Genomic DNA, 26744 nt, shown 5'->3' on the forward strand with positions numbered 1-26744 from the left:
TACATTTCTTTTTCTAAAGTTTCTTCTCCCCATATGTTTTCCACTGATTAAATACTTAATGAGCTCACTCTTCCCAGATCCAAAAGTTTTATTAGAACATGACCCTGACTCTTAGAAACCTATTGTCTAGCAGGAAGAAGCTGTATATTATGTACAAATGCAAGATAATTCAATAAATGTTTGTTAAATAAGTTTCAAAATATATAGAACAGCTGGCAAAAACGGTGTATTTCTTGCCTGCAAGTTAGTTTTATTTCTTAAATGTTGCTATCATATATTGTGGCTATTTAAAGCCTTAAGAGTAGTAACGTGGCTACACCAAGATAATTAAAAACACCTAGAAAGGTGTTAAGCTTCTCTAGCCCTTAAAGAACTTACACTATGGAAATGTTAAGTGACATACACAGTGAAAACAGGACCTTTCCTAAAGCTAGAACCAAGTCAATGATAATGACATAGGAGTTTCTATGAATGATTTACTTTTTATGTGATCCAAGTTAATTATGTAATTGCTATCAGGCCATATTACTTACTCCCCTACATATAAAAAGTAGACTCAAATGCATTTTTGTATTGTAACATTTTGTATTTTTATTATCATATATTTTGATTAAAGTATTGTACTAAATCAGTTAATATCAACCAGATATTGATAACTTGGAATTTAATTTGTTATTATAAGCAAATTGAGGTGTAATGATTACCTAGGTTTTTTCCTTTCTGTATTTGCCTTTGAGAATAGTTGCACAGTTTTCTTACCTCAAATAGGAACAGCAGAATGATGTAAGAAATGTTATTATGGAGTATACAGAGATGCCTAAATATGAGGTAAACTCTCTTTAATATATGCAGAAGTCAGAAAGTCAGCAAGGTGGAGAAAATAGGTGTAGGTTCAGTGGACCTCTCATAAGACTGTAATTCGTAGTGTTTTCTAGCCATTTTAATTATGGCATATTTAGACAGAGAGCGCTAAATAAATGGATCAAGTTCTCTTAGGTAGCCTTAGCTGACAAATGATAAAAAGAGAAAGAAGAAAAACAGGAATGAGACTAGGAAGTAGGAAGGACAGACTGCTGTCTACCAAATTGGTTTTATAATTATTGCAATATGACTTATGGAATATCTGTAATCCATATAGGATTGAAGTAGATTTTATAGGTAAATGAAATGTTTTATGGACTTTCGTAAGTTTTAGTAAAGCTGTTTATAATGTAGAACTATTTAAACCTAAGTTCATCACATTTTCTTTACACAAATTATTGCCACACCTCTAGTGGTATTGTTTTGCTATTGTGAAGCACTTGGTATAGATAAGACATAAAACTTAGGATAAATGGACATTTCTTAATGGGAAAAGGTAAAGCATCAGAGTTTTCCCACAGATTTCACCTTTTTAATAATGAACTTAAAGAGGAATGTGCTGAAAATGTTTTAGTGGTAGGTACTCCTTAATAAAGCAAGACATTGCAAGTTTCTGTGAGTTAGCAGAAAAGCAGTAGCTGTGTTTTGATTTAAACAACTTTTTTCTTTTGAGACAGAGCAAGACTCCATCTCAAAAAAAAAAAAAAAAAAAAAAGCAGTATTTATTGAGCCAGTAAAGCCGTCAGGGCTTTCCAAACACATAAATAATGGAAAAATATTAAGGGAAAATGTAGAGATTTAAGTACCTAAAAAACATAGTCAAAAGAAATTTGAAAAACAAATTGAAATTTGACAGATAGTAAGCATATAGATAACCTTGTTTTATAAATAGCTCATACAAATCAATAAGAAAGTTACCATGATCCCCAAAAGGAAATAGTTCCCCCACCATTAATGTTATCAGTGTGTCAAGATACATGTAAGATAATAGCTTCTTTGAATTCATAATGGTTTCATTTTTTCTCCACAGTTTTGTATATTTTTCCAACTTTTTAATGAGGCTTTTTGTTTTTGTTTTGTTTTTTGTTTTTTTCTTGAGACTGAGTCTCATTCTGCCACCAGGCTGGAGTGCAGTGGCTTAATCTTGGCTCACTGCAACCTTGGCCTCCTGGGTTCGAGCGATTCTCCTTCCTCAGCCTCCCAAGTAGCTGGGACTACAGGCGTGTGCCACCACACCCAGCTGATTTTTGTATTTTTAGTAGAGATGGGGTTTCACCATATTGGCTAAGATGGTCTCGATCTCTTGACCTCATGATCCTCCCGCCTCAACCTCCCAAAGTGCTGGGATTACAGGTGTGAGCTACCACACTCAACCTGAGTTTTTGTTATTATAAAAAATTCATTTGGATGGATTTATGAACAGTAGGCAAATAAGGTGTTTTGGTGCAGTTTTTGAAATTGGCATTGAAGAAAATAACCATAATCTATAATATACCCATCAGTGTCCAGGTAGAATAAAGCATATTGAGCTAAATAGATCAAGGGACTCTTATACTACTTAGAATAATGGGTTGAAATTTAGTTCAGTTGTTTTCAAATTGTATATATGTACAATATTTGCAGAGTAACAATACTTCTGAAAAGACTTTGAAACGAGTGAGTTCTCTTGCTGGATTTACTGACTGTCACAGAACTTCCTTTCCTCTTCATTCAAAACAAGGTGAGTATTTTGACTACATGAATAGTGTTAGAAAACATACTCATTTACACTTTATAAATGTATTTTATGTTTGTCAAACACGTGAGCAGTGAATGGTACAGGAGTCAGAAGATGAAAATTCTGGTCTTCCATAGTTACTGTAACCTTGAATAAGTCGTAATCCTAGCATTCATTAGAATGTTATTAGAATATTTTTTTAAAAATTGTTTATTCTGTAAAGATGGAATAGAAAAACTTTTTATAAATCTACTTTTAGCTTTTACAGATGTATCTGTTCATCTGTATCATCTGTTTTAATCTGTATCATCATTTATTCAACATATTTTTCTAGTTTAACTTTTAAAAATAATACATTTTTGGTTCAAAATTAAAATACAAACACTCTGAAAATTTTCCCTCTCACTCTGTTCCCACATGTAACCACTATTTGTCTACCCTTTAGAGTTTTTTGCTTATACAATCATGTATGACAGTACAATCTTATACCTCTCATTTTTTACACAAAAGGTCACAGACAATACATGTTGCCTTGTACCATTAATTTTTCATTTACTATATTGTGGTGATGTTTCCATATCATAATTTTTTTATAAGTCAAAGTTATATATGCACATCCTTGAAAAGTTGAATAATTATAAAGGTTCCTTAAGAAAAATAGTACTACATTGTCCAGCTCACCATCACTTCTTTCATTTTTCTTTGGCATACTGAATTCAGCAATGCATATTATGACCAAATTGGGTTTATTCCAGGAATGAAAGTTGTCTTTACATTCAAAAATATAATTATGGTGATGCATGATAATAGCAGATTAAAGGAGAAAAATCATGAGATCATCTTAACAGCTGCAGAGAAGGTATCTGATTAACATTCAGTATTCATTCGTAATCTCAAAAAGGATATCAACAAAAAGTTATCACGAAGCATCAAATTTCATAGTGAACTATTGAAAGCCCAAGATGGGGAGCAAGACAAGGATTCTGACTGTTACTGTTTCTGATGCCAGAGCAATAAAGCAAGTAAAATGGTAAAGGGGGCCGGGTGGCTCACGCCTGTAATCCTAGCACTTTGGGAGGCCGATGCGGGTGGATTACCTGAGGTCAGGAGTTCAAGGCCAGCTTGGTTAACATGGCGAAACTCCATCTCTGCTAAAAATACAAAAATTAGCCAGGTGTGGTGTTGCACACCTGTAATCCCAGCTACTCGGAAGGCTGAGGAAGGAGAATAGCTTGAACCCAGAAGATGGAGGTTGCAGTGAGCCAAGATCGCACCACCGCACTCCAGCCTGTGCAATGGGAGCGAGACTCCATCTCAAAAAAAAAAAAAGAAAAAGAAATGGTGGAAGGATTAGGAGGGAAGAAAAAGAATTCTCAGTATTTAAGATAACATAAATGTTATTTTTGAGTTCGTATGCTTATATGGGTTGAGCATCCAAAAATCTGAAATGCCCCAAAATCCAAAATTTTTGAGTACTGACTGAAAGGAAATGGTCATTGGAGCATTTCAGATTTCAGATTTTTAGATGCTTTCCTGGGTGAGTATAGTGCAAATCTTCCAAAATTTTTTTTAAGAAAAAACAGAAATCTGAAACACTTCTGATCCCAAGCATTTCTGGTAAGTGATACTCAACCTACCTGTATTGCAGCATCCTCATATTTCAGTTTTAGGCCATGTCTGTTGACCTTCCACTAAAGAAGAGAAGAATTGAACTCTTTTCTCACTCTGTATTCCCAGAACGAATGAACAAACGAACACACACACACGCACACCTGTTCACCCTTTTCCACCAAGTATAGCTACAGTTTTGGTTAGGTCAACACTCTAGGTTCTCTGATATTTAACCAAATTTCTTCATGATATTCAGAATATAATGTATTCTGTCAGTTTCATCATATTGAAAACATTTTGCCCAGAGTCTTCTAATATATCTCAGTCTGGTCTTTTTGTTCTCTGCACCTGGAATACACATTTTGTTCTGAGATTTTCCTTTCTTCATTCTGAGGTTTTCCTTTATTGTACTGTAAAATTGTAAGCTTTCTTTAAGTTGATTTGTAACTTAATGTCCTCACTTTTTTTGGAAGTAGGCTTAATTCTAAAGTTCATTTCAGATAAACAAGATATGACAACAAAGGTATTATCATAAATTGGGGAAAAGGATTATTCATTGCAGCATTGTTTATCACAGGAAGAGATTGGAAACAGATCAAATGTCCATCAGTAGGAGTTTGTTTGAATACATTACTGTATATCCAATATGAAATAAAGAGAGCATCAAAAGATAATTGGAAATCTCTGTTCTTCTGTAGAAAATCTCTAAGCTGGCTAGGCACAGTGGCTCACTCCTGTAATCCCAGCACTTTGGGAGGCTGAGGTGGGTGGATCACCTGAGGTCAGGAGTTTGAGACCAGCCTGACCAACATGGAGAAAAACCCAGTCTCTACTGAAAACAAAATTAGCTGGGCATAGTGGCACATGCCTGTAATCCCAGCTATTCTGGAGGCTGAGGCAGGAGAATTGCTTGAACCCGGGAGGCAGAGGTTGCGCCACTGCTCTCCAGCCTGGGCAACCAGAACGAAACTGTCTCCAAAAAAAAAAAAATCTCTAAGCTTAAAGTTCAAAAAAACAAAAACCTCAAGACATATATATTTCCCTGCCATTTATGTTAAATATTGGCAGGGGTATGTGTACACACATACAAATATCCTAGGAAGCATATACAAGAAATGAATTATCTTTACTGCCCCCAGTCAGGGTTACTTGGGAACAGAAGGGAGGTAAATATGTTTTTACTTCATACTCTCATTTATTGTTGCCTTTTCACAATAGTTTACTCAAAATAAATTGAGTAATTGATGGGCCTCATGTACCTGTTGTGTTCAGCGTGTTGAGGAAAGTTTGAGTTATCTTATGAAGGTTATACTCTGCCTGGAATACTTTGTGTTTGGTTAGTTGGTATTCATAAAACTTCAGTTGTATAGCTTTTTTATGTTTTTAAATTTTCTTTCAGCAGAAAAAATCAGTAGAAGACCATCTACCGAAGACACTCATGAAGTAGATTCCAAAGCAGCTTTAATACCGGTTTGTAGATTTCAACTAAACAGATACATATTATTAAATACATTAAACTTTTTTAGGTAAGATCTACAAAGTGGTGATATTTGGGACTATATCAAAAATTCAAAAAAATTTTTCTTAGAAAACTGACTTTAGCAAAGTAGCAGTTACAGAAAAGTTTCTTCTTACAGTGAATAATCAGGAATTTTAAAGAAAAATGTATGCAGAATAAAGGCAGAAATCTTTTTGTTTGAATTGAAGCTAATTATATGAACTCATTTCCAGCTAATTGTGATAATAATTGATTTTGCAAATTCCCTTTAAAAGCATATACTGACAAGACAAAAAGCTCAGGAAAAGACAAAAATTACTCCTTTAAAATCAAGTATATATAAGTCAGTGCTCATAATTTTGCTCAAGAAAATATTGACTTACATTCAAAATATATCTGTTCTGGCATAGAGAGATTATGTTGTTAAAATCATGTTATTGAAAAAAGTTATTTCAGTGGGGAAAGAGGTTAGTTAAAGAGATTCACAGTAACAAATCCTCCTTTCTGGAGGGACTCTTCCTGACCCTGAGCTGCACAACGTTGCAACAAATTAAAGCTTTGCCAAAGATGACCTCACAATGGCAATTTAGAACTCGTGGGAGTCAACTTACATAAACGGTATTTGATTTCTGATAAGATAGTGGAATTATTGGTTACAGATGACAAAATAAGTATGTTTAAAGTGATTATAGACATAAAAAAGTTTTAAATATAAAACATGAGAAAAGAAGGAGATACTATTAAAAACTGGCAAATTTGAAAAAACTAGAAATTAAAAAAAAACTCAGTGGGGGCTGAGTGCGGTGGCTCAGTAATCCCAGCACTTTGGGAGGCTGAAGTGGGTGGATCACTTGAGATCAGGAGTTCAAGACCAGCCTGGCCAACATGACAAAATACTGTCTCTACTAAAAATCAAAAATTATCTGGGTGTGGTGGCACATGCCTGTAATCCAGCTACTTAGGAGGCTGAGGCAGGAGAATCTCCTGAACCAGGGAGGTGGAGGTTGCAGTGAGCAAGATTGCACCACTGCACTCCAGCCTGGGTTTCAGAGTGAAACTCCATCTAAAAAAAAAAAAAAAAAACCCCACTCAGTGGGAGTTATAATTAACAGATTAGGCACATCTGAAGGGGCAGTTACTAAACTGGATCAGAATGCAACACAGAACTGTAATTAAATGGATTAAAGTAATAATAATAAATTGTCCACAAGATGATTAAAGTAAAAAAAAAAGATAAACTACATAATAAGGTGGAAAATATGTTCAAGGTAAAGAGATATGGAAGACATATCTAACTGGCCTTGAGAGAGTAGACAAAATTTGAAGAGATTAGAAATGGTTTAGAATTTTACAAAATGATGAAATATGTGAAGATTCAAATTCAGGCAGAATGAGTCTCAAAGTGGGGAAGTAAAAATAAACCCACACCTAGGAACATTATAAAACTGCAGAATAAAAACCATATGCACATACACACAACAAAGGCAGCAGTGAAATACACCTAAATGTCATGAGCATTCACAGCTTACATGCTTTTAATGTTTCTGTTTATATTTTGATGTTTATTTGGCAAGGGTCACATATTATTTTTAGAATCACAGAAACAAATGTGTGTGTGTGTGTGTGTGTATATATATATATATATTTTTTTTTTTTTTTTTTGAGATGGAGTCTCACTCTGTTACCCAGGCTGGAGTGCAGTGGCACGATCTTGGCTCACTGCAACCTCTGTCTCCCATGTTCAAGTGATTCTCCTGCCTCAGCCTCCCAAGTAGCTGGGATTATAGGAACCCGCCACCATGCCCAGCTGATTTTTGTATTTTTAGTAGAAGCGGGGTTTCACCAGGTTGGCCAGGCTGGTCTTGAACTCCTGACCTCAGGTGATCCACCCACCTTGGCCTCCCAAAGAGCTGGGATTATAGGTGTGAGCCACCACGCCTGGCCACAAATGTATATTTTAAGAGAATAGAATTGTCTTCAAACAATATAAAAATTCATAAAGAATAGAAAGACTATGTTGTGGGAAATAACAAAATTTTTTATTCCACTTTGTTGAATAGCCTTATGGTAGTTACAGTTATAATAAATAAATTTATTGTTTTATGAAACAAGAACTTTATGTTAATTTTTTAGCCTTTCATTCTTAAAATATAAGAAAAAAGTTAAACAGTTGTGCTTCATCTAGAGATTTTGGTCTTTAAAGTTTTTGTGTGTGTGTGTGTGTGTTTTTTTTTTTACCGAAGGATTGGTTGCAAGATAGACCATCAAACAGAGAAATGTAAGTAAGCTTTTTCTCACCATTAGCTTGAAAAGTATCATAGTTATTGAATGTTGTCTTTTTTCCTGCTCTTTGCATCATCTCTTTAACATTTCTTTATGAGTGTTGATGATTTATTCTAGCATCTCCTCTCTTCACATAGATGAGGTTAGGGGAACAAGTTTATTATGGGTTAACACATAAGTTAAAATTTATTTTCGTATAGTTGTACTATAATTACAACTCTACTAAGGTCTTCCTCATAGTGATGCAATTCTGATTTTATTATTTAGTCCTGTTTCTAACTTATTCCTGAATAAATTTGTTGAGAGACCTAGTTTGAGACTTTAGTTTTGTACTTGCTTGATTTCTCTATCCATCATTCTAATCAAACCTTGCATCTGCTTTTGGAAAGCACTTTGATGATTAGAGCAGTAATACACAGTATATATTAGAAAGCCTGCATACAGGAAGATCCACTAGAAAGCTGATGTGGTAATCCAAAACCGAAAGTGGAAACTATAGGCAATCTGACAGGTTATTGTCCCCAGAAGGTAAAACTTTTTGGTACAGATTAGACATAAGGGTAAAGACGAATCTAAGATAATCTCTATGTTTCCATCCTAGGAATTAGTATTGTAGAATTCCGAAGGATATGGTGGAAAAAAAAACAAGTCTTGTTTTGACACACACCTGATACTGGAAGCATGGTAGAGTTATTCTCTCATATGGATTACTTGAGCAGAGAGGCTAATTTGGGGGAAATTTTTATTCTGCAGTGTTTTTCCCCCTTCTGTGAATCAGAAATAAATCTGGGTCAGGCATGGTGCTTCACACCTGTGATCCTAGCACTTTGGGAGGCCAAGGTGGGTGGATCGCTTGAGTTCAGGTGTTGGGGACCAGCCTGAGAAACATAGTGAGACCCCGTCTCTAAATTAGGTGGGCATAATGGTGTGCACTTGTGGTCCCAGCTACTGAGGAGGCTTGAGACAGAAGGATTGTTTGAGCGCAGGAGTAGTGAGCTGTGATTGTACCACTTCACTCCAGCGTGGGCAACAGTGAGACCTAGTCTTAAAAAAGAAAAGAAATCTGAATCTATAGAGAAGAAAATAAACCTGGGCCACAGATAAGCAGCTGCTCAAATTGAGTTTCCTGACCCTGAAATGGCATTTGGAAGACCCACCTATAGTCAGACCTCTTCAAGGAATATTTTCTTTTATAACCAAAGCCATAGGATGTAAGTACAGAATAGGTACTTCAAGTTGGTGTTAATTCTGGTTTCTAACAGCAGAACATTGTCTTGCAGAATGCTGACCCTGATAATTACCCATAAAGGTGGAGTTGATTGGCAATCCTTTGAGTGCTGAGAAAAGAGTGATTGATTAGCAGCAGGCAAAGGAATGATGTTAGGTTCAAAATACTTTTTGTAAGAAAATGTTTCTATTAAGGTGAAAATCAAACAGGAAACAACAGGGTCACATAGAATGTAGGAGCTGGAAAGTGACAAGGTTATTTATTCCAAAGGTCCTTTCTGGATCTGGTCCTTTCATTCCTGAGCAAGGATACATAGCTGTATAATGAAAGTGCTAACTCTCTAACCCGTTTTCCTTTATTCTCATTCTATTCTCTTTTCTGCTATACTTGTGTGTCTAATTGACACTGGAATCCTTGGAAGTAAAAGAACCTCCATTTGGTGCCAGTATATGTTGTTATAAATAAATACAGTGAACATTGGGAGAAATATTTTGCAACATTAGAAACTAAGAGGCAAAATGACATCTACTTACTTTTCTGTCAGTTCTTTGTTCATCAGTTCTATTGAAATATTTCTAGCATCCTGCAAAGTCATCTCAATGTATTGTTAAAGTACTGGAATGAATCTCCACAAATACAGAAGTTATGAAATAGTTTATTAGTATAGAGCCTTCAATTTGGCACCAAACTACTAATAATATTTAGGCATAAATTGGAGATACAAGTTATTAATAAGGAGATAAATATGTATATATATATGGATATATATCTATATATGGATTGGGATTGGCTTAAGGGAAATGGCAGATATTCGGAGGGAATCATCAGAATTTCTTTAATATTTTTATACAATAGTATAAAATCAAAAAATTAAATGATAGCCAAAATTTATATCATAGCACAGCTTATACTATATTTTTTGGTGTTTCTTTAGGCCATCTGAAGAAGGAACATTAAATGGTGAGTGTGTGTGGTAGATTTAATGTGAAAAAAATGACAATCTTACATGATCCGTTATAGCAAACACCACATTATTCTAGGTAATACATTTTAGACTTCAAGCTAGAAAAAGCCAAGGTAGTGAAGAGTTCTTCCCTCATATAGTTTTTCCTTACTGTAGATGTTTCACAAACACATGAACCACCCTGTGAGTGGTATCTGTTTACTGTCACACTTCCTCCCGCCACTTGGTCTCTGCTATACAGCCTGCTCCTTTTCTAATATTCCATCTGTTGTAACAAATGAAACTTTTAGTCAGCTGAGTTATTCTTGACCACCTTGACTTTGTACTCACAAAGTCCTATTGCATTTACTTCCTACGTGTCTCTAAAATCCATCCTCCACTATACATCCCACTGCTCCTTTCAGCTTAGACCGCTACTTTTTCAACCTTTTATCGAAGTGTATAGTTCATACAGAATAGTACAGAATTCAGTAAATTCTTACAAAGTAAGTATAGCCATGTAATCAGCACCTAAAAACAATTTTGCCTATATCCCTATTCCTTTGTTTCTACTTCTTACAGTCCCTCCCCCTAAAGCAATAGTTTCACCTATTTTGGGGTGTGTGTGTGTGTGTGTGTGTGTGTGTGTGTGTGTTTGCATGTTTGTGCATATTGGCTATATAAATGAAATTATACAGTATATACTGTTTTGTGTCTTGCTTCTTCCTGTTAACATATTGTTATAAAATTCATCAATATTGTTGTGGATAGTGGTAATTTGTGCATTCTCACTCCTATATAAAATTTCCTTATGTGAATATATTGAATTTACTTATCCATTCTGCTATTTGGTGGTCATTTCAGTAGCTTCCACTGTATGGTTATTATGATTTGCTGCTATAAGCATTCTTGTTCTTGTTGTTTGATAAACATATATATATTTATTATTGGCATATGCCTAGGAGTGGAATTGCTGAGTCAGAGTTAGCATGTGTTCACATTTGGTAATTACTACCAAATAGGTTTTCAAAGTGATTATACCAGTTTGGGGTCCCTGCCTGTAGTTTTACTTCTTGTCTATGTTCTATTCTGCCACCAAAATGATTTTTCTTCCCCACCCCCGGCTGAGATGAAGTCTTGCTCTGTTGCCCAGGCTGGAGTAGAGAGTACAGTGGTGTGATCTTGGCTCACTGCAATCTCCGCCTCCCAGGTTCAGGCAATTCTCCTGCCTCAGCCTCCCGAGTAGCTGGGATTACAGGCGTGCACCACAACGCCTGGCGTTGTTTTTTTGTAGAGAGGGAATTTCACCATGTTGGCCAGGCTGGTCTCTTAACTCCTGACCTCGTAATCTGCCCACCTCGGCCTCCCAAAGTGCTGAGATTACAGGCGAGAGCCACTGCAGCTGGCCTGATTTTTCTAAAAGATCTGATCTGGTCACTCCTCCACTTTACATTTTTCCCCATTGTTGTTTAATAAAATCCATTGTTCTTCCCTAACATATTAGGCTCTTAATTCCCCCCCACCCCGCCACCTGCCCAATATTAGGCTCTTAATTCCACGCCCCTCCCCGCCCCACCAAGGCAGGATCTCTCTGTCACCAGGTTGGAGTGCAGTGGCACGGTCTTTGCTCACTGCAGCCTCAACCTCCTAGGCTCAAGCAATCCTCCCACCTCTGCCTCCTGAGTAGCTAGGACCACAGGTGGGCGCCACCTCGCCCGGCTAATTAAAAAAATTTTTTTTGTTGATATGGGGCCTCGCCATGTTATCCAGGCTGGTCTTGAACTCCTGGCCCCAGAGCAATCTTTTCATCTCAGCCTCCCAAAGTGTTGATGATTACAGCTGTGAGCCTCTGTGCCTGGCCTCCTCTTAACAATTTGACATTCCTTGCTTCTGTAGCTTCACCTCCTGCAGTTATCCCTATATTCTTGCCCATTAATTTGTAGTCTTAGCTGCATATTCAGATCATTTGTAGAGAATCATTTATGTGATGACACATACCTACAGAATTAGAATATTTTGGAGTGACATCTGGGTGAGTGTATATCCAAAAAGCTCTATAGGTCATTCTGATGTGTATATAATTAGTCCTATTCATACAAAACTGTGTATAGTTTCCCAAGTGTAGCATGTACTTTAACCCTTCCATGCCTTTGTAAATGAAGCCCTCTACACACCAGTACCTTGCAAAATACTCTATTTTCCCCCTTCTCTTACTCTGAGATAGCCTTTGACGTCTTCTCAACCAAAAGGCATTAGGTACTCCTTCTATATAGTCTTACAATATGTGTACACATGTATGTGTATATGCACATTTTACAGTATATTTTTATGTTTATTATACAGTATTAAAACTGTTGGCTAACTTCCTTTTCCTGCAAGACAGTAGGTTTCTTTTTATTTGTGTTCTAGAAACTTAGCACAAAGCAGATTTGACTTGTCTGTGTCTTCTTGCTACATTTAAAGGTCAATTCCACACACAAAAAAAAAAAGATGGGGAAAGGGCTTTTGATGGGTATGTTTCACATTCCAGAAATTCATCTTCTCATCGTAGACCTGCTAAAATAGTTACATGGCTACAGTCCTCAACCCCCAAACATCAGAATCAAAGAGAGATTTTTCTTTTTGAGTGGGAGGTATGGGAAGAGTAAGTTTATGGCAGGAGTTAGGATAGTGTGCAGCATAATGTGGTCTTCACTTGTGGGTGTCTAAATGCACAGCTCTCACTAATCTGGCATAACGAAACAGGGTAATATAGCACAGGGGACATATTTTATCCCTAATTTTTTCTGTTTTTGTGAGGAACAGTTACACGATGGAAATTGAAAATTATTTTATGAGAATATCCAGGTTAAAATTTTTGCTGCACTAGTACTTTTTAAATGGTCTCATTTGTTTTTGCCATTCTAGGTCTCACTTCTCCATTTAAGCCGGCTATGGATACAAATTACTATTATTCAGGTCGGTAATATTAAAAACAAAATTTAATAGTATTTTGAACCTTTACGGATTTCATTATTTCTCTCTCATTTTTATGCAGCTGTGGAAAGAAATAACTTGATGAGGTTATCACAGAGCATTCCATTTACACCTGTGCCTCCAAGAGGTAAATCCAAAAATTAAAGAAATAAATAAAAGTGAAAATTAACTCTTTAATGATTTTTAGCTATAATATAGACTGTGGGTGGGATTACATTAATAAGTATCAATTTCAAATAAAATCTTAATCTGACTACTACAAGGGTGAGGTATGTTTGAATAGAAGAAGGGAAGCATCAGAAGTGTTGAATTTCTCCGTTACTGGCATATTCAGAAGCAACAATATATTCTAATTCTAAAAAGTTCTTGACCCAGTATCTAGTAATGTATATAAATTGACATCACAGTGTCCATGAAACAGATAGCTCTAACTTCTAAGTTTAATTCAGAAGTGTGTAGAATTTCAGTTGCTTTTTTAAAGGTTTTCTCTAAAATGCTCAGAATTTCAAAAGTGCTTACATTACACATGAATTCAAAGATATTATGAAAATATCCTTGATTTCTTACCTATTGCTATTAAATTTCTTTTCATAAAACTACATCTTGGTCCATTTTATCTTCTGTTCCTTATTTAATCAAAAATGCCTGCTAATTTTTATTTTACTTTGTCGTTTTTAAAAAGTCACAATTTAATCTTAAACTTTTTCCATTCATGTTGCAGGGGAGCCTGTCACAGTGTATCGTTTGGAAGAGAGTTCACCCAACATATTAAATAACAGCATGTCTTCTTGGTCACAACTAGGCCTCTGTGCCAAAATAGAGTTTTTAAGCAAAGAGGAGATGGGAGGAGGTTTACGAAGAGCTGTCAAAGTACAGTGTACCTGGTCAGAACATGATATCCTCAAATCAGGGCATCTTTATATTATCAAATCTTTTCTTCCAGAGGTGGTTAATACATGGTCAAGTATTTATAAAGAAGATACAGTTCTGCATCTCTGTCTGAGAGTAAGTGTCAGTGAATGTTTAATAGTGGAACATAATTTAAGCTTTATATTTTAACTTCTGAAATATCAATAAGCCAAATATAATCTTAGTTTAAATATTAAACAAGGGTTCTCCCCACCCCACTTTTACAGGAAATTCAACAACAGAGAGCAGCACAAAAGCTTACATTTGCCTTTAATCAAATGAAACCCAAATCCATACCATATTCTCCAAGGTAAATCTTTAATTTTTTTTCTGGGATCTTTTATTATATGGATAGCAGTCCCTTTTGACCTTCATTTTTGATATTGAATATTTAATTATCCATTTTGTAGATCATTTAGAATTTTATTAACAAAACTGCTAGTAATATTTGTAACTATTTTTTATAAGGTTCCTTGAAGTTTTCCTGCTGTATTGCCATTCAGCAGGACAATGGTTTGCTGTGGAAGAATGTATGACTGGAGAGTTTAGAAAATACAACAATAATAATGGAGATGAGATTATTCCAACTAATACTCTGGAAGAGATCATGTTAGCCTTTAGCCACTGGACTTATGAATATACAAGAGGAGAGTTACTGGTACTTGATTTACAAGGTAAATTTATTAAAATATTGCTAAGGTGAAATTCTCCACCTCCCGGGTTTACGCCATTCTCCTGCCTCAGCCTCCCGTGTAGCTGGGACGACAGGCGCCTGCCACCAGGCCCAGCTAGTTTTTTGTATTTTTTAGTAGAGACGGGGTTTCACCATGTTCGCCAAGACGGTCTCGATCTCCTGACCTCGTGATCCACCCACCTCGGCATCCCAAAGTGCTGGGATTACAGGTGTGAGCCACCGCGCCCAGCCCAATTTTAATTTTAATAACAACTGCCGGATTATTTTCCCAAAAGCTTATCAGAAATCATACTCAGCATTCTATGGAAGTTCCCGCTTCTCTACAGTCTTTCTAGTATTGAATATTCTTAATGTTTGCCATTCTATTGGATGGAAAATAGTATCATGTTTTAATTCTGGTTTTTCCTTTTGTGAAATTAAACCATTTTATTAGATTTTGTTCTAATGGGTTAAATATTTGTGATTATTCAAAATATCAGTAGGTGTTAGTGTGTGTGTGTGTATGTGTTTATATATACACACATGAATATATGAGAGACTGGAAGGATTTAATCATAATACTTCTGGAGAGGGTTGGAGGTGAAGAAAGATTTTCACAATCTTACTCTTTATGTTACATGAATGTTTTGCAAGAAAACGTGATATGTATTAATGTGTGTGTTTTTTTCCCTTAAATCCCAAACACTTTTTTTTTTTAGACAAATCTCACTCCGTTGCCCAGGCTGAAGTGCAGTAGTACAGTTTCGGCTCACTGCAACCTCCGCCTCCTGGGTTCAAGCAATTCTCCCATTTCAGCCTCCCCAAAGGAACTGGAACTACAGGCGCTCCCCACTACGCCCGGCTAACTTTTTTTTTGTATTTTTAGTAGAGATGAGGTTTCACCGTGTTGGTCAGGCTGGTCTCAAACTCCTGACCTCAGGTGATCCACCCACCTCGGCCGCCCACAGTGCTGTGATTACAGGCAGAGCCACTGCGCCTGGCCAATCCCAAACACTTAAAGTCCTATGGATTATTCCTTTATGTACCAAATTGTTTTTTGCTAACTAAGATGAAACAAGGGCAGATTGACCAGACCTTTTACCAGGAGGTATTTGCATACTTGGCACTGTAGGATAAGGAACTTATATGCCTACCTACCAACTCTGATGTTTAACTCTTATTCACATTACAAGGAGCTATGCCTCTCCCTGGTAGAATGCCAGGGTCATAAATCAAGTTATGAAATATCAAAAGAGAAGAACTACACTCCTTTGAATAGTTTAACATAATGATTGGCGATACTATAACATCTCTTAAGATGATTTTTATTATGCAGATGTCAGTGTTTATGTCAATTATATAATGTAAATTATTTGTCTTTTTTATATACATATACAAAGGTGTTGGTGAAAATTTGACTGACCCATCTGTGATAAAAGCAGAAGAAAAGAGGTAATAAGTTTTAACTATTTCATTAAGGCATAATTTCACATTTTACATTTGTACCTGCATAAACTGTCCCTTTTTTTGTTGTTGTTGTTTTTGTTTTAATTACCAATTCTGCAGATCCTGTGATATGGTTTTTGGCCCAGCAAATCTAGGAGAAGATGCAATTAAAAACTTCAGAGCAAAACATCACTGTAATTCTTGCTGTAGAAAACTTAAACTTCCAGGTAAAAAATTTCTTAATCAGTTATATAGCATATAAATTGTTTTTTTTTTTTTTTTTTTTTTTTGAGGCGGAGTCTCGCTCTGTCGCCCAGGCTGGAGTGCAGTGGCGCGATCTCGGCTCACTGCAAGCTCCGCCTCCCGGGTTCCCGCCATTCTCCTGCCTCAGCCTCCCGAGTAGCTGGGACTACAGGCGCCGCCACCACGCCCGGCTAATTTTTTTGTATTTTTAGTGGAGACGGGGTTTCATTGTGTTAGCCAGGATGGTCTCGATCTCCTGACCTCGTGATCCGCCTGTCTCGGCCTCCCAAAGTGCTGGGATTACAGGCTTGAGCCACCGCGCCCGGCCAGCATATAAATTGTTAACAAAACTTGGTTTCTACAGTACCTCATAAGGCCAGAGGTACAAAGGTTTAATGTAATGGTCTCTAATTGTTCCAGCTTCAGCAGCTCCTTTGCAAATACATATTGTTGGTTATAAATGAATCTGTGTTTTCTTTCTTTCTTTATACAAAGTTCATTCATTTAATGTATTAGGTGTCTGCAGAATGCCAGGAATTGTGCTAGGTGTTGAAAGTAGAATATCGAACCAGACAGGTATGTCCCTGCCCTCATGGAGTTTAGCCTAATGTTGAATATTGAAAAGACTAGCAGGGAGTTACAGGACCGATAAATGCTGAGAGAGACAAAAAAACAGAACAGAGTGCTATAGAACATGTAAGCAGGTCCCTTAACTCAAACCCAGGTCAGGGAATGATCCTGGGAGACTAACATATTTGCCTTTACTTGGAGAAAAGTAAACTTTTTGGAGAGAACTTTCAAGTTAGCCTTGTGGAAGAATTGAGAAAAGGCTGTTTGATCAAGCAGAAACAGGAACTGTAAATATATTGTCTCATGATATTAACATCATCTTTGTATTTGGTGAATTACAAGTTATTATTTAATCATAAGTTAAAGCACAAACCCGTGGTTGTCTCTCTTTGATGTGCATCATAGTCCCCTGTGGAACTTTAAAAAAAATTACCCTGCCAGGAGCAGTGACACATGCCTGTAGTCCCAGCTACTCAGGAGGCTGATACCAGAGGATCGCTTGAGCTCAGGAGTTCAAAGCTGTAGTACCTTCTTCAGCCTGGGCAACATAGTGAGACCCTGTCTCTTTTAAAAATTAAATTTTTAAAAAAATTACACATGCCTGGGGCTCACCCTTGAGCTGTTTGTTTGTTTTTGAGACAGGGTCTCACTCTGTTGCTCAGGCTCGAGTTCAGTGGTGCGATCTCAGCTCACTGCAACTTCCACTTTCCAGGCTCAAGTTATCCTCCCACCTCAGCCTCCCATGTAGCTGGGACTACAGGCATGTGCCACAACACCTGGCTAATTTTTCTTTTTTTTTTTTTGGTAGAGATGGGATTTTGCCATGTCACCCAGGCTGGTCTCAAATTCCTGGGCTTAAGCAATCCACCTGCCTCGGCCTCACAAAGTGTAGGATTACAGGCATGAGCCACCATGCCCAGCCCTTGTGTATTTTTGAAAGTCCCACTTTGTATGACCAGTAATGTAGTAGTTAGGAGCTTAGACTTAAGAGCCAGTATGCATGGCTCCAGAGAATACCTCCATCACCAAGGATTTTTTGAGGACTTAACAAGTTGGTTTTGTGAGATATTTAGTCCCAGCCATATAATAAGCATTATTAGGTATGTAAATGGTACTATTTTTTTTAATTTGTTTTTTATTTAAAAAAATAAAATAAAGAAATACCTTTTTTTTTTTTTTTTTTGAGCTTATGTCCCTGCAAACTTGCTTAACTCCCCTTTTTAGGAACTTTTCGTAATAGACTTCTCGGGATTTTTTTGTGTAGACAGTAAAGACAGTTTCTTTTCAACCTGTAGTATCTTTTTTTTTTTTCCTTGACTTTTTGCACCGGCAAGGATTTCCAGCACGGTATAGAATGCGTGTAGTGAGAGTCAACATATTTGCTTTGTTTCTGATGTTAAGGGAAAGCATTCTGTCTTTTCACCATTAAGATGATGTTAACCGTAAGGATTTTGTAGATGCACTTTATAAGGCCAAAGAAATTTCTTTCTACTCCTTGTTTCTTGAGAATGTTTGTCTTGAATAGATATTGAATTTCGTCAGATGGTTTTTTCCTGCATCTTTTGGTATGATCATGTGGTTTTTCTCCTTTAATAGGTTAATATAGTGTATTACATCAATTTATTTTTTTAATGTTGAGCCAGTCTTGCATTCCTAGGACAAACCACATTTTGTTGTGATAAATATCTTTTTTATTTATTGTTAGATTCAGTTTTTAATAATATGTTGAGGATTTTGCATCTGTGTTCATGAAGAATATTGGTCTGTGGTAGGTTTGTTTTATGGGGCACTATGTTTGTTTTCTCTTAGTATTAGGATAATACTTATTTTAAAAGTTCTATTTTCGGGAATAGATTGTATAGAATTGATATTGTCCCTACCATGAATGTTTGATAGGATTGTCCAGTCAAACCATCTTGGCCTGAAATTTTCTTTGTCACATGGTCTTAAAACTAAGCATTTAATTTCTTTAATACGGATAGGACTGTTGATTATCAAATTCTTCTTGAGTGAGTTTTGGTAGTTTGTGTCTTTTAAGGAATTGGTCTGTTTCTTTTTAATTGTCAAATTTGGGGGCATAAAGTTATTTATGCTGTTACCTTACTATCTTTTTAATACCCGTTAGGTCTGTGGCAAATCCTCTTTTTCCCTATCGCAGTTTGTGTCTGTGCTGTTTGTTTCTTGATCAGCCTGACTAGAGGTTTACCAGTGTTATTGATACCTTCAAAGAATCAGTTTTCGTTTTTATTGTTTTACTCTATTGCTTTTCTGTTTTAAATTTATTTGATTTATTCTTTTTATTATTTCCATGTTTATACTCGCCTTAGGTTTAGTTTGTTCTTTTTCTAGTTTATTAAAGTAGAAACTTAGATTATTGATTCTCAGATCTTTATTTTATTTATTTGTTTATTTATTTTTGAGATGGAGTCTCACTGTGTCGCCAGGCTGGAGTGCAGTGGCGTAATCTCTGCTCACTGCACCCTCCACCTCCCAGGTTCAAACGATTCTCCTGCCTCAGCCTCTTGAGTAGCTGGCACTATAGGTGCATGCCACCACACCCAGCTAATTTTGTATTTTTAGTAGAGTCAGGGTTTCACCATGTTGGCCAGGATGGTCTTGATCTCTTGACCTCGTGATCTGCCTGCCTCAGCCTCCCAAAGTGCTGGGATTACAGGCATGAGCCACCACACCTGGCCTCAGATCTTTATTTCTAACAAGAGATTTAGTGCTATAATTTTCCCTCTAAGCATTGTTTTAGCTCCATCCCTCAAATTTGGGTATATTTTATTTTCATTTTTATTTACTTTAAAATAGTTATAATTTGAGTTGTTATTTCCTCTTCAGTGTATGGATTGTTTAGAAGTGTCTTGTTTAGTTCTTACTTTTAAGTTTTCCAAATGTCTTTTATTGATATCTTAATTCTATTATAAAAGAAACATACTTTGTACTATTTCAATTAAATTTTTTTTAACCTTACAGGTTTATGGAGCTGGGTTTGGTGGCTCACACCTGTAATCCCAGCACTTTGGGAGGCCGAGGTGGGTGGATCACCTGAAGTCAGGAGGTCGAGACCAACCTGGCCAACACAGTGAAACCCCATCTCTACTAAAAAATACAAAAATTAGCTGGATGTGGTGGTGGGTGCCTGTAATCCCAGCTACTCAGTAGGCGAAGGCAGGAGAATCACTGGGACCTGGGAGACAGAGGTTGCAATGAGCCAAGATCGCACCACTGCACTCCAGCCTGGGCGACAGAGCAAGACTCTGTCTCAAAAAAAAAAAAAAAAAAAAAAAAAAAAAGTTTATGGTCTCTGATCATTCCATGTGCTTTGGAAAGTAATATATATTCTGCTATTGTTGGTTGGAGTATTCTGTAAATATTAATTAAGGAAAGTTTGTTGCTAGTGTTCAGATTTCTTATATCCTTGCTGGTTTCTGTGTATTAGTTCTATTGATTAACTAGAAAGGAGGTCTCCAAGTATAATTGGATTTGTCTGTCTTGCTTTTCAGTTCTATCAGTTTTTCCTTCATGTGTTTTGAGGCGTTGTTCTTAGATGCATACACATTTACTATTGTTAATGTCTTCTTGGTGAATTGATTATTTTATCATTGTGTATTAATAATATCATGGTAATTTTCCTTATTTTGAGGTATGCTTTTTCTAACCACTCCAACTATCTTTTGATTAAGGTTTTCATCATATACCTTAGCCAATCTTTTTTTCAAAACATACACACACACATCTGTATATAATTATGTTTAAGGTGGGTTTCTTGTAGACAGCATATAATTAGGTTCTTGATTTTGTTTTAAATCTAAACAGTTTCCATTTTTTAAGCCGGCACGGTGGCTCATCCCTGTAATCCCAGCACTTTGGGAGGCCGAGGAGGGCAGATCACTTGAGGTCAGGAATTCGAGACCAGCCTGGCCAACATAGTGAAATCCTATCTCTACTAAAAATAAAAAAATTAGCCGGGCGTGGTGGTGGGTGCCTGTAATCCCAGCTACTTGGGAGGCTGAGGCAGGCAAATTGCTGGAATCCTAGAGGCAGAGGTTGCAGTGAGCAGAGATCACACCACTGCGAGACAAGAGTGAGACTCCATCTCAAAAAAAAAAAAAAGCAATCTGGCCCAGCTCCTTCATTTTCTGGATTATATAATTAAAGTTGAGATGACTTGATCATTGATACACTTACTAGTTAACAACATAATTAAGATGAGCTATAATTGTGTTTCCACTGTTCTTTGTACAGTAATTACAGATTAGCTTGTATTCCCTAAAGCCATACTGACATAGTCTTGAATTTAAAATTTATCAAAAATAATTCATGTATTTGCAAATATGTGTTTGGATTATTTAATATAGGCTGTTTCTTAGATTAAAATTAACAGTTTATGACTCAGTGAGGTCAAATATTTTTATTTTTAAAAAAATAAAAAATTAGTTTATATTCTGAGTATCAGTTATGTTTTATATGGAGATAAAAATATAAGGGTTTACACCATGGCACACATATACCTATGTAACAAACCTGCATGTTCTGCACATGTATCTTTTTTTTTTGAGGCAATAAAAAGAAACATACTATATATGTTTATGCTTGATTTGGTTAGTTTATAATGTTGATGTTACTGCATTATTTCCAGTTCTGCAACTATTTTCATATATGTCCTAACTTCTTAAGTGATTTCTTCCTATCCCATACCTATAAATATGGTTATATACTGATCATAGCAAATTTATCTGGAGACTTATTTCCCAAGCTCCCGTTTCTGTTCAGCTACCTATATTTCTACTTGGATACTATTTTATTTTATTTTATTTTTTGAGACAGGGTCTCACTCTGCCACCCAGGCTGAAGCAGAGGGGTCCAACCATTTGGCTTCCCTGGGCCAAATTGGAAGAAAAATTGTTGGGCAGGCACCATGGCTCATGTCTATAACCTCAGCACTTTGGGAGGCTGAAGTGGGCAGATCACTTGAGGCCAGGAGTTCAAAACCAGCTTTGCCAAGATGGCAAAACCCAGTCTCTGCTAAAAATATAAAAATTGGCCATGTGTGGTGTCACAGGCCTGTAATCCCAGCTACTTGGTGAGGCTAAGGCACAAGAATCACTTGAACCTGGGAGGTGGAGGTTTCAGTGAGCCGAGATCGTGCCACTGTACTTCTGCCTGGGCAACAACAAGACCTTATCTAAGAAAAAAGAAGAATTGTCTTGGGCCACACATAAAATACACTATCACTACTATAGCTGATGAGCTTTTAAAAAAAATTGCAAAAAATGCCATCATGTTGTAAGAAAGTTTATGAATTTGTGTTGGGCTGCATGTGGCCTGTGGGCCAAGGATCGGGCAGACTTGCTATAAAGCATCTTTAGTAATGTGTCCAATCCAAAATTCTTGATTTACATCTCCCACCCTACCTAGAACTCTGTTTCCCCATCTCATTAATGGTTACCCAATTGCTCAAGCCCAAAACCTAAAGCTATCCAATTCTTCTTTTCCCTTGCCCTTCATAGCCAATTCATCAAATTCTGTCTGTTCTAATTCTGAAATCTCCCTAGAATTCATCTGCTCTTCTCTGTCTTCATGGCTAGCACCTTGTTTCCTGGACTGCTGCCACCCATTATCTCACAAGACTTTTCATAGTCATCAGAATAGTTCTTGAAACAAATCTGATGATGTTTCTCTCTTGAGACTGCTTAAAACCTTCCAGTGGATTTGTATTATATCTGTACTTCTCATCATAGCTTGTATCTTTTAAATAAAGATCAGTAAACTTTTGTAAAGGGCAAGGTAGCAAATATTTTAGGCTTTGTAGGGCCATGTGGTCTGTCCCAGCTACCCAATTCTACCATCGTGGTGCAGAAATAACCATAGACTGTAAACAAATGAGTGTAACTGCATTCCAGTAAAACTACTTACAAAAACAGGCAGCAGGCCAGATTTGGCCCACAAGCTATAGCTGACAATCTTGGACCATTAACTGCTGCTTGAGCTCAATTTCTACTATTTTTCCTCTCATTCACCTTGCAGAAGCCACCCTGTCTTCTTACCATTCTCAAAGCACGCTAAGTCCATTTCCTTCTGACAGTCTTTGCAGTTAACCCTCCCTCTGCCTAGAACACTCCTCCTAGAGCTTTGATAGTTCACTTCTCAATATTCAGGTTATTTACTCAAATCTCTTCCTCTGGCTTTCCTGCCCAGACCTGTTTGAAAGAATCACCCTATACCATCTTCCATCTGTCCCTCACTATAAATCACTACACTATTTTCTTCAGAGCACTTATTTTATTTTTGTTTTGAGACAGGATCTCACTCTGCCGCCCAGGCTGAAGTGCAGTGGCATGATCTTGGGTCATTGCAATCTCTGCCTCCTGGGGCTCAAACAATCCTCTCACCTCAGCCTTCTGAGTAGGTGGGACAACAGGACACACCACCACACCTGGCTAATTTGTGTATTTTTTGTAGAGATGAGAGACTTCAACATGTTGGCCAGGCTGCTCTTGAACTCCTGACCTCAAATGATTCTCCCACCTCGGCCTTTCAAAGTGCTGGGATTATAGGCATGAGCCACTGCACCCTGCCTTCAAGGCACTTTTTACTGCTTATAATTCTGTTATTTTTCTATTTGCTTATTTTTTTGTCACCCACTAGAATATAAACTCACTGAAGTCAGGGACCTTGTCTGATTTGTTCACTGCTACATTCCCACGCCTACATGAGTTTCTGACTTATGGTCAATATGTAATTATTTGTTGAATGAATGAATGACTTCATTTTTATGTGTATAAATTTGGTGACTACTGAATTTATAACAGCCTGATGGAAAACAAGTCTGACATGTTTGGAGAAAAATTGATTAGAAAATATTCCTAATTCAGCCGGGCACGGTGGCTCACACCTATAATCCCAGCACTTTGGAAGGCCGAGGCAGGTGGATCACCTGAGGACGGGAGTTCGAGACCAGCCTGACCAACATGGCAAAACCCTGTCTCTACTAAAAATACAAAAAAGTAGCCGGGCATGGTGGTGCATGCCTGTAATCCCAGCTATTCGGGAGGCTGAGGTAGGAGAATCGCTTGAACCTGGGAGGTGGGGGTTGCAGTGAGCTGAGATCGCACCATTGTACTCCAACTTGGGCAACAAGAGCAAAACTCCATCTCAAAAAGAAAAGAAAAAAAAAGTTCCTAATTCTCTATTTCTAAGAAATACTAACTTTTTTCTTTTCTCTCTCTCTTTTTTTTTTTTTTTTTTTTAATTATTGTGGGTGTTCAATGTAGATCTGAAGAGGAATGATTATACGCCTGATAAAATTATATTTCCTCAGGATGAGCCTTCAGATTTGAATCTTCAGCCTGGAAATTCCACCAAAGAATCAGAATCAACTAATTCTGTTCGTCTGATGTTATAATATTAATATTACTGAATCATTGGTTTTGCCTGCACCTCATAGAAATGTTACTGTGTCACTTTTCCCTCAGGAGGAAATTGTTTGGTAATATAGAAAGGTGTATGCAAGTTGAATTTGCTGACTCCAGCACTGTTAAAAGGTCAATATTCTTTTGACCTGATTAAACTAATCAGTCAGAAATTCCCTATAGGATAGAGCTGGCAGCTGAGAAATTTTAAAGGTAGTTGATAATTAGTATTTATAACTTTTTAAAGGGCTCTTTATATAGCAGAGTATCTCATTTGACTTTGTTCTGATGAGGGTGATGCTCTCTCTTGTGTGGTACAATACCATTAACCAAAGGTAGATGTCCATGCAGATTTTATTGGCAGCTGGTTTGTTGCCATTCAAGTAGGGAAATGAAGAAATCACTCAGCCTTTTGGTTAAATGGCAGTCAAGATTTTCCTCAGTGTATTTAGTGCGTTCAGTGATGATGTCACTGGTTCCCAGCTGGATGCTTACTGGGCACGGGAAGTGAAATGACTTGTTCTAATTCTAGGTTCACAGAGGTATAAGAAGCCTGAACTAAAGACCATTTTCAAGAGGGACGGTATTTATGAATCAGGGTTAGGCTCCATATTTAAAGATAGAGCCAGCTTTTGTTAAATAGAACCCAAATTGTGTGAAAGTGTTAATTGGGTTTTTTAAACATTGTTTTATCAAGTCACTGTTAAGTAGAAGAAAGCCATGGTAAACAGATATATAACCTAAATTATAAAAGGAGAAATCTAACTCACTCATCAAGGGAAGTTACCTTGTGAGGAAAGTTAAAGTACTTTTTCTCTATTTATATCAATAGTGACAACACAGAACTTACTTCTCCAAAGATTTTATTGATTGTTATATCAAATCAGAATGTAAACATGAACTCTTGCATATATTTAAAATTGTGTTGGAACATTTGAACATGAATGCTGTTTGTGGTACTTAAGAAATTAATTCAGTTGGATTATCATTATGTGATACTGGCAGATTGCAGTGCAACCTTATGCCAATAAAAGGTAATTTAACAACCCCAGATATTGTTGAATATTCAACAATAACAAGAAAAGCTTTTCATCCAAGTTTTATGCTTTAATTTTTTTTTCCTTTTTTTTTCTTTTTGTTTCCTTGGTACTAATTTTAATTTTTATTTGGAAGGGAGCAGTATAAAGCTTATTTGTACTCAGTAGTGTATCTCATAGATACAGACAAGGCAAGAGATGATAAGCTGTTTAAATAGTGTTTAATATTGATTGGGGGTGGGGAGAAAAAAAGTGTATTACTAAAGATATTATATACATTTTGTATATCATTAAATCTTTAAAAGAAATGAAATAAATTTATTATTGTTTACAGATGTTTAGTGAGTTTAATCATTCTGAAAAATCTGACATTTTCAGGGTATCAATTTGAGTATCAGTTTTTTTAAATGAACCATTTATATACCTATGCTTTTGATATCCTATCTTGTACAATGTTTAAATTAATACTCATTTCTTACTGTCTTCTTAGAAATCTGTTTTTTGTTAGGCCAAAAAAGGGCAATATGGGCTGTCTATTGATTTTATTTTCACAGGATTATAATAGTAGCTACACTTTTTCTTACCACTGCGCCCGGCTGAACACTTATTTAGTGCCTACTACATGCCAGACATTACTCTAAGTATTTCACATATATTAACCTATTTAATCCTTATAACAATGTTATAAAGAAATAGGTGTTATTATCCTGTTTTGCAGATTTGTAAATCAAGGTGTTAGAGAGGTAAAGTAACGTTCCTAAGATTCTTACATTTATTTAATAAGTAGCAATGATAGGATTTGAACCCACACTGGCTGCCTTTCATCTATACTGTTTTTGTTTTGTTTTGTTTGTCTCGGTGGGGCATGGTGGTTCACGCCTGTAATCCCAGCACTTCAGGAGGCCAAGGCAGGTGGATCACTTGGGCTCAGGAGTTTGAGACCAGCCTGGGCAACATGGCAAAATCCTGTCTCTACTTTAAAAATACGAAAATCAGGCCGGCGCGGTGGCTCACGCCTGTAATCCCGGCACTTTGGGAGGCCAAGGTGGGCGGATCACAAGGTCAGGAGTTTGAGAGCAGCCTGACCAACATAGTGAAACCCCGTCTCTACTAAAAATACAAAAAATTAGCTGGGCGTGGCATCAGGTGCCTGTAATCCCAGCTACTTGGGAGGCTGGGGCAGGAGAATCACTTGAACCCAGGAGGAGGAGGTTGCAGTGAGCCGAGATCATGCCATTGCACTCCAGCCTGGGCAACAGTGTGCGACTCCATCAAAAAAAAAAAAAAAAAAGCTGGATGTGGTGGTATGCACCTGTATATAGTTCCAGCTA

At 36.8% G+C, this 26744-nt stretch overlaps 1 protein-coding gene across 2 annotated transcripts in view; it reads left to right on the forward strand.

The window, feature by feature from the left end:
• Positions 1 to 25746, forward strand: part of LOC105490436 (transient receptor potential cation channel subfamily M member 7) — a 118497-nt gene extending 92751 nt beyond the window's left edge. Inside the window, exons 28-39 of one of the 2 annotated variants that reach the window (XM_011756046.2) lie at positions 2485 to 2581; positions 5589 to 5659; positions 7931 to 7965; positions 10133 to 10158; positions 13049 to 13099; positions 13179 to 13244; positions 13839 to 14122; positions 14254 to 14336; positions 14495 to 14700; positions 16100 to 16151; positions 16266 to 16372; positions 24239 to 25746. In XM_011756046.2, coding sequence (XP_011754348.2) covers positions 2485 to 2581; positions 5589 to 5659; positions 7931 to 7965; positions 10133 to 10158; positions 13049 to 13099; positions 13179 to 13244; positions 13839 to 14122; positions 14254 to 14336; positions 14495 to 14700; positions 16100 to 16151; positions 16266 to 16372; positions 24239 to 24369 — 1209 coding nt within the window. In that variant the 3' untranslated portion in view covers positions 24370 to 25746. The remainder of the gene's footprint in view (positions 1 to 2484; positions 2582 to 5588; positions 5660 to 7930; positions 7966 to 10132; positions 10159 to 13048; positions 13100 to 13178; positions 13245 to 13838; positions 14123 to 14253; positions 14337 to 14494; positions 14701 to 16099; positions 16152 to 16265; positions 16373 to 24238) is intronic. The other variant, XM_071066858.1, reaches the window with a different exon arrangement.
• Positions 25747 to 26744: the final 998 nt, after the last annotated feature.

This window comes from Macaca nemestrina, chromosome 7 (genome assembly GCF_043159975.1).
Source record: "Macaca nemestrina isolate mMacNem1 chromosome 7, mMacNem.hap1, whole genome shotgun sequence".
Classification (NCBI taxonomy): Eukaryota; Metazoa; Chordata; class Mammalia; order Primates; family Cercopithecidae; genus Macaca; species Macaca nemestrina.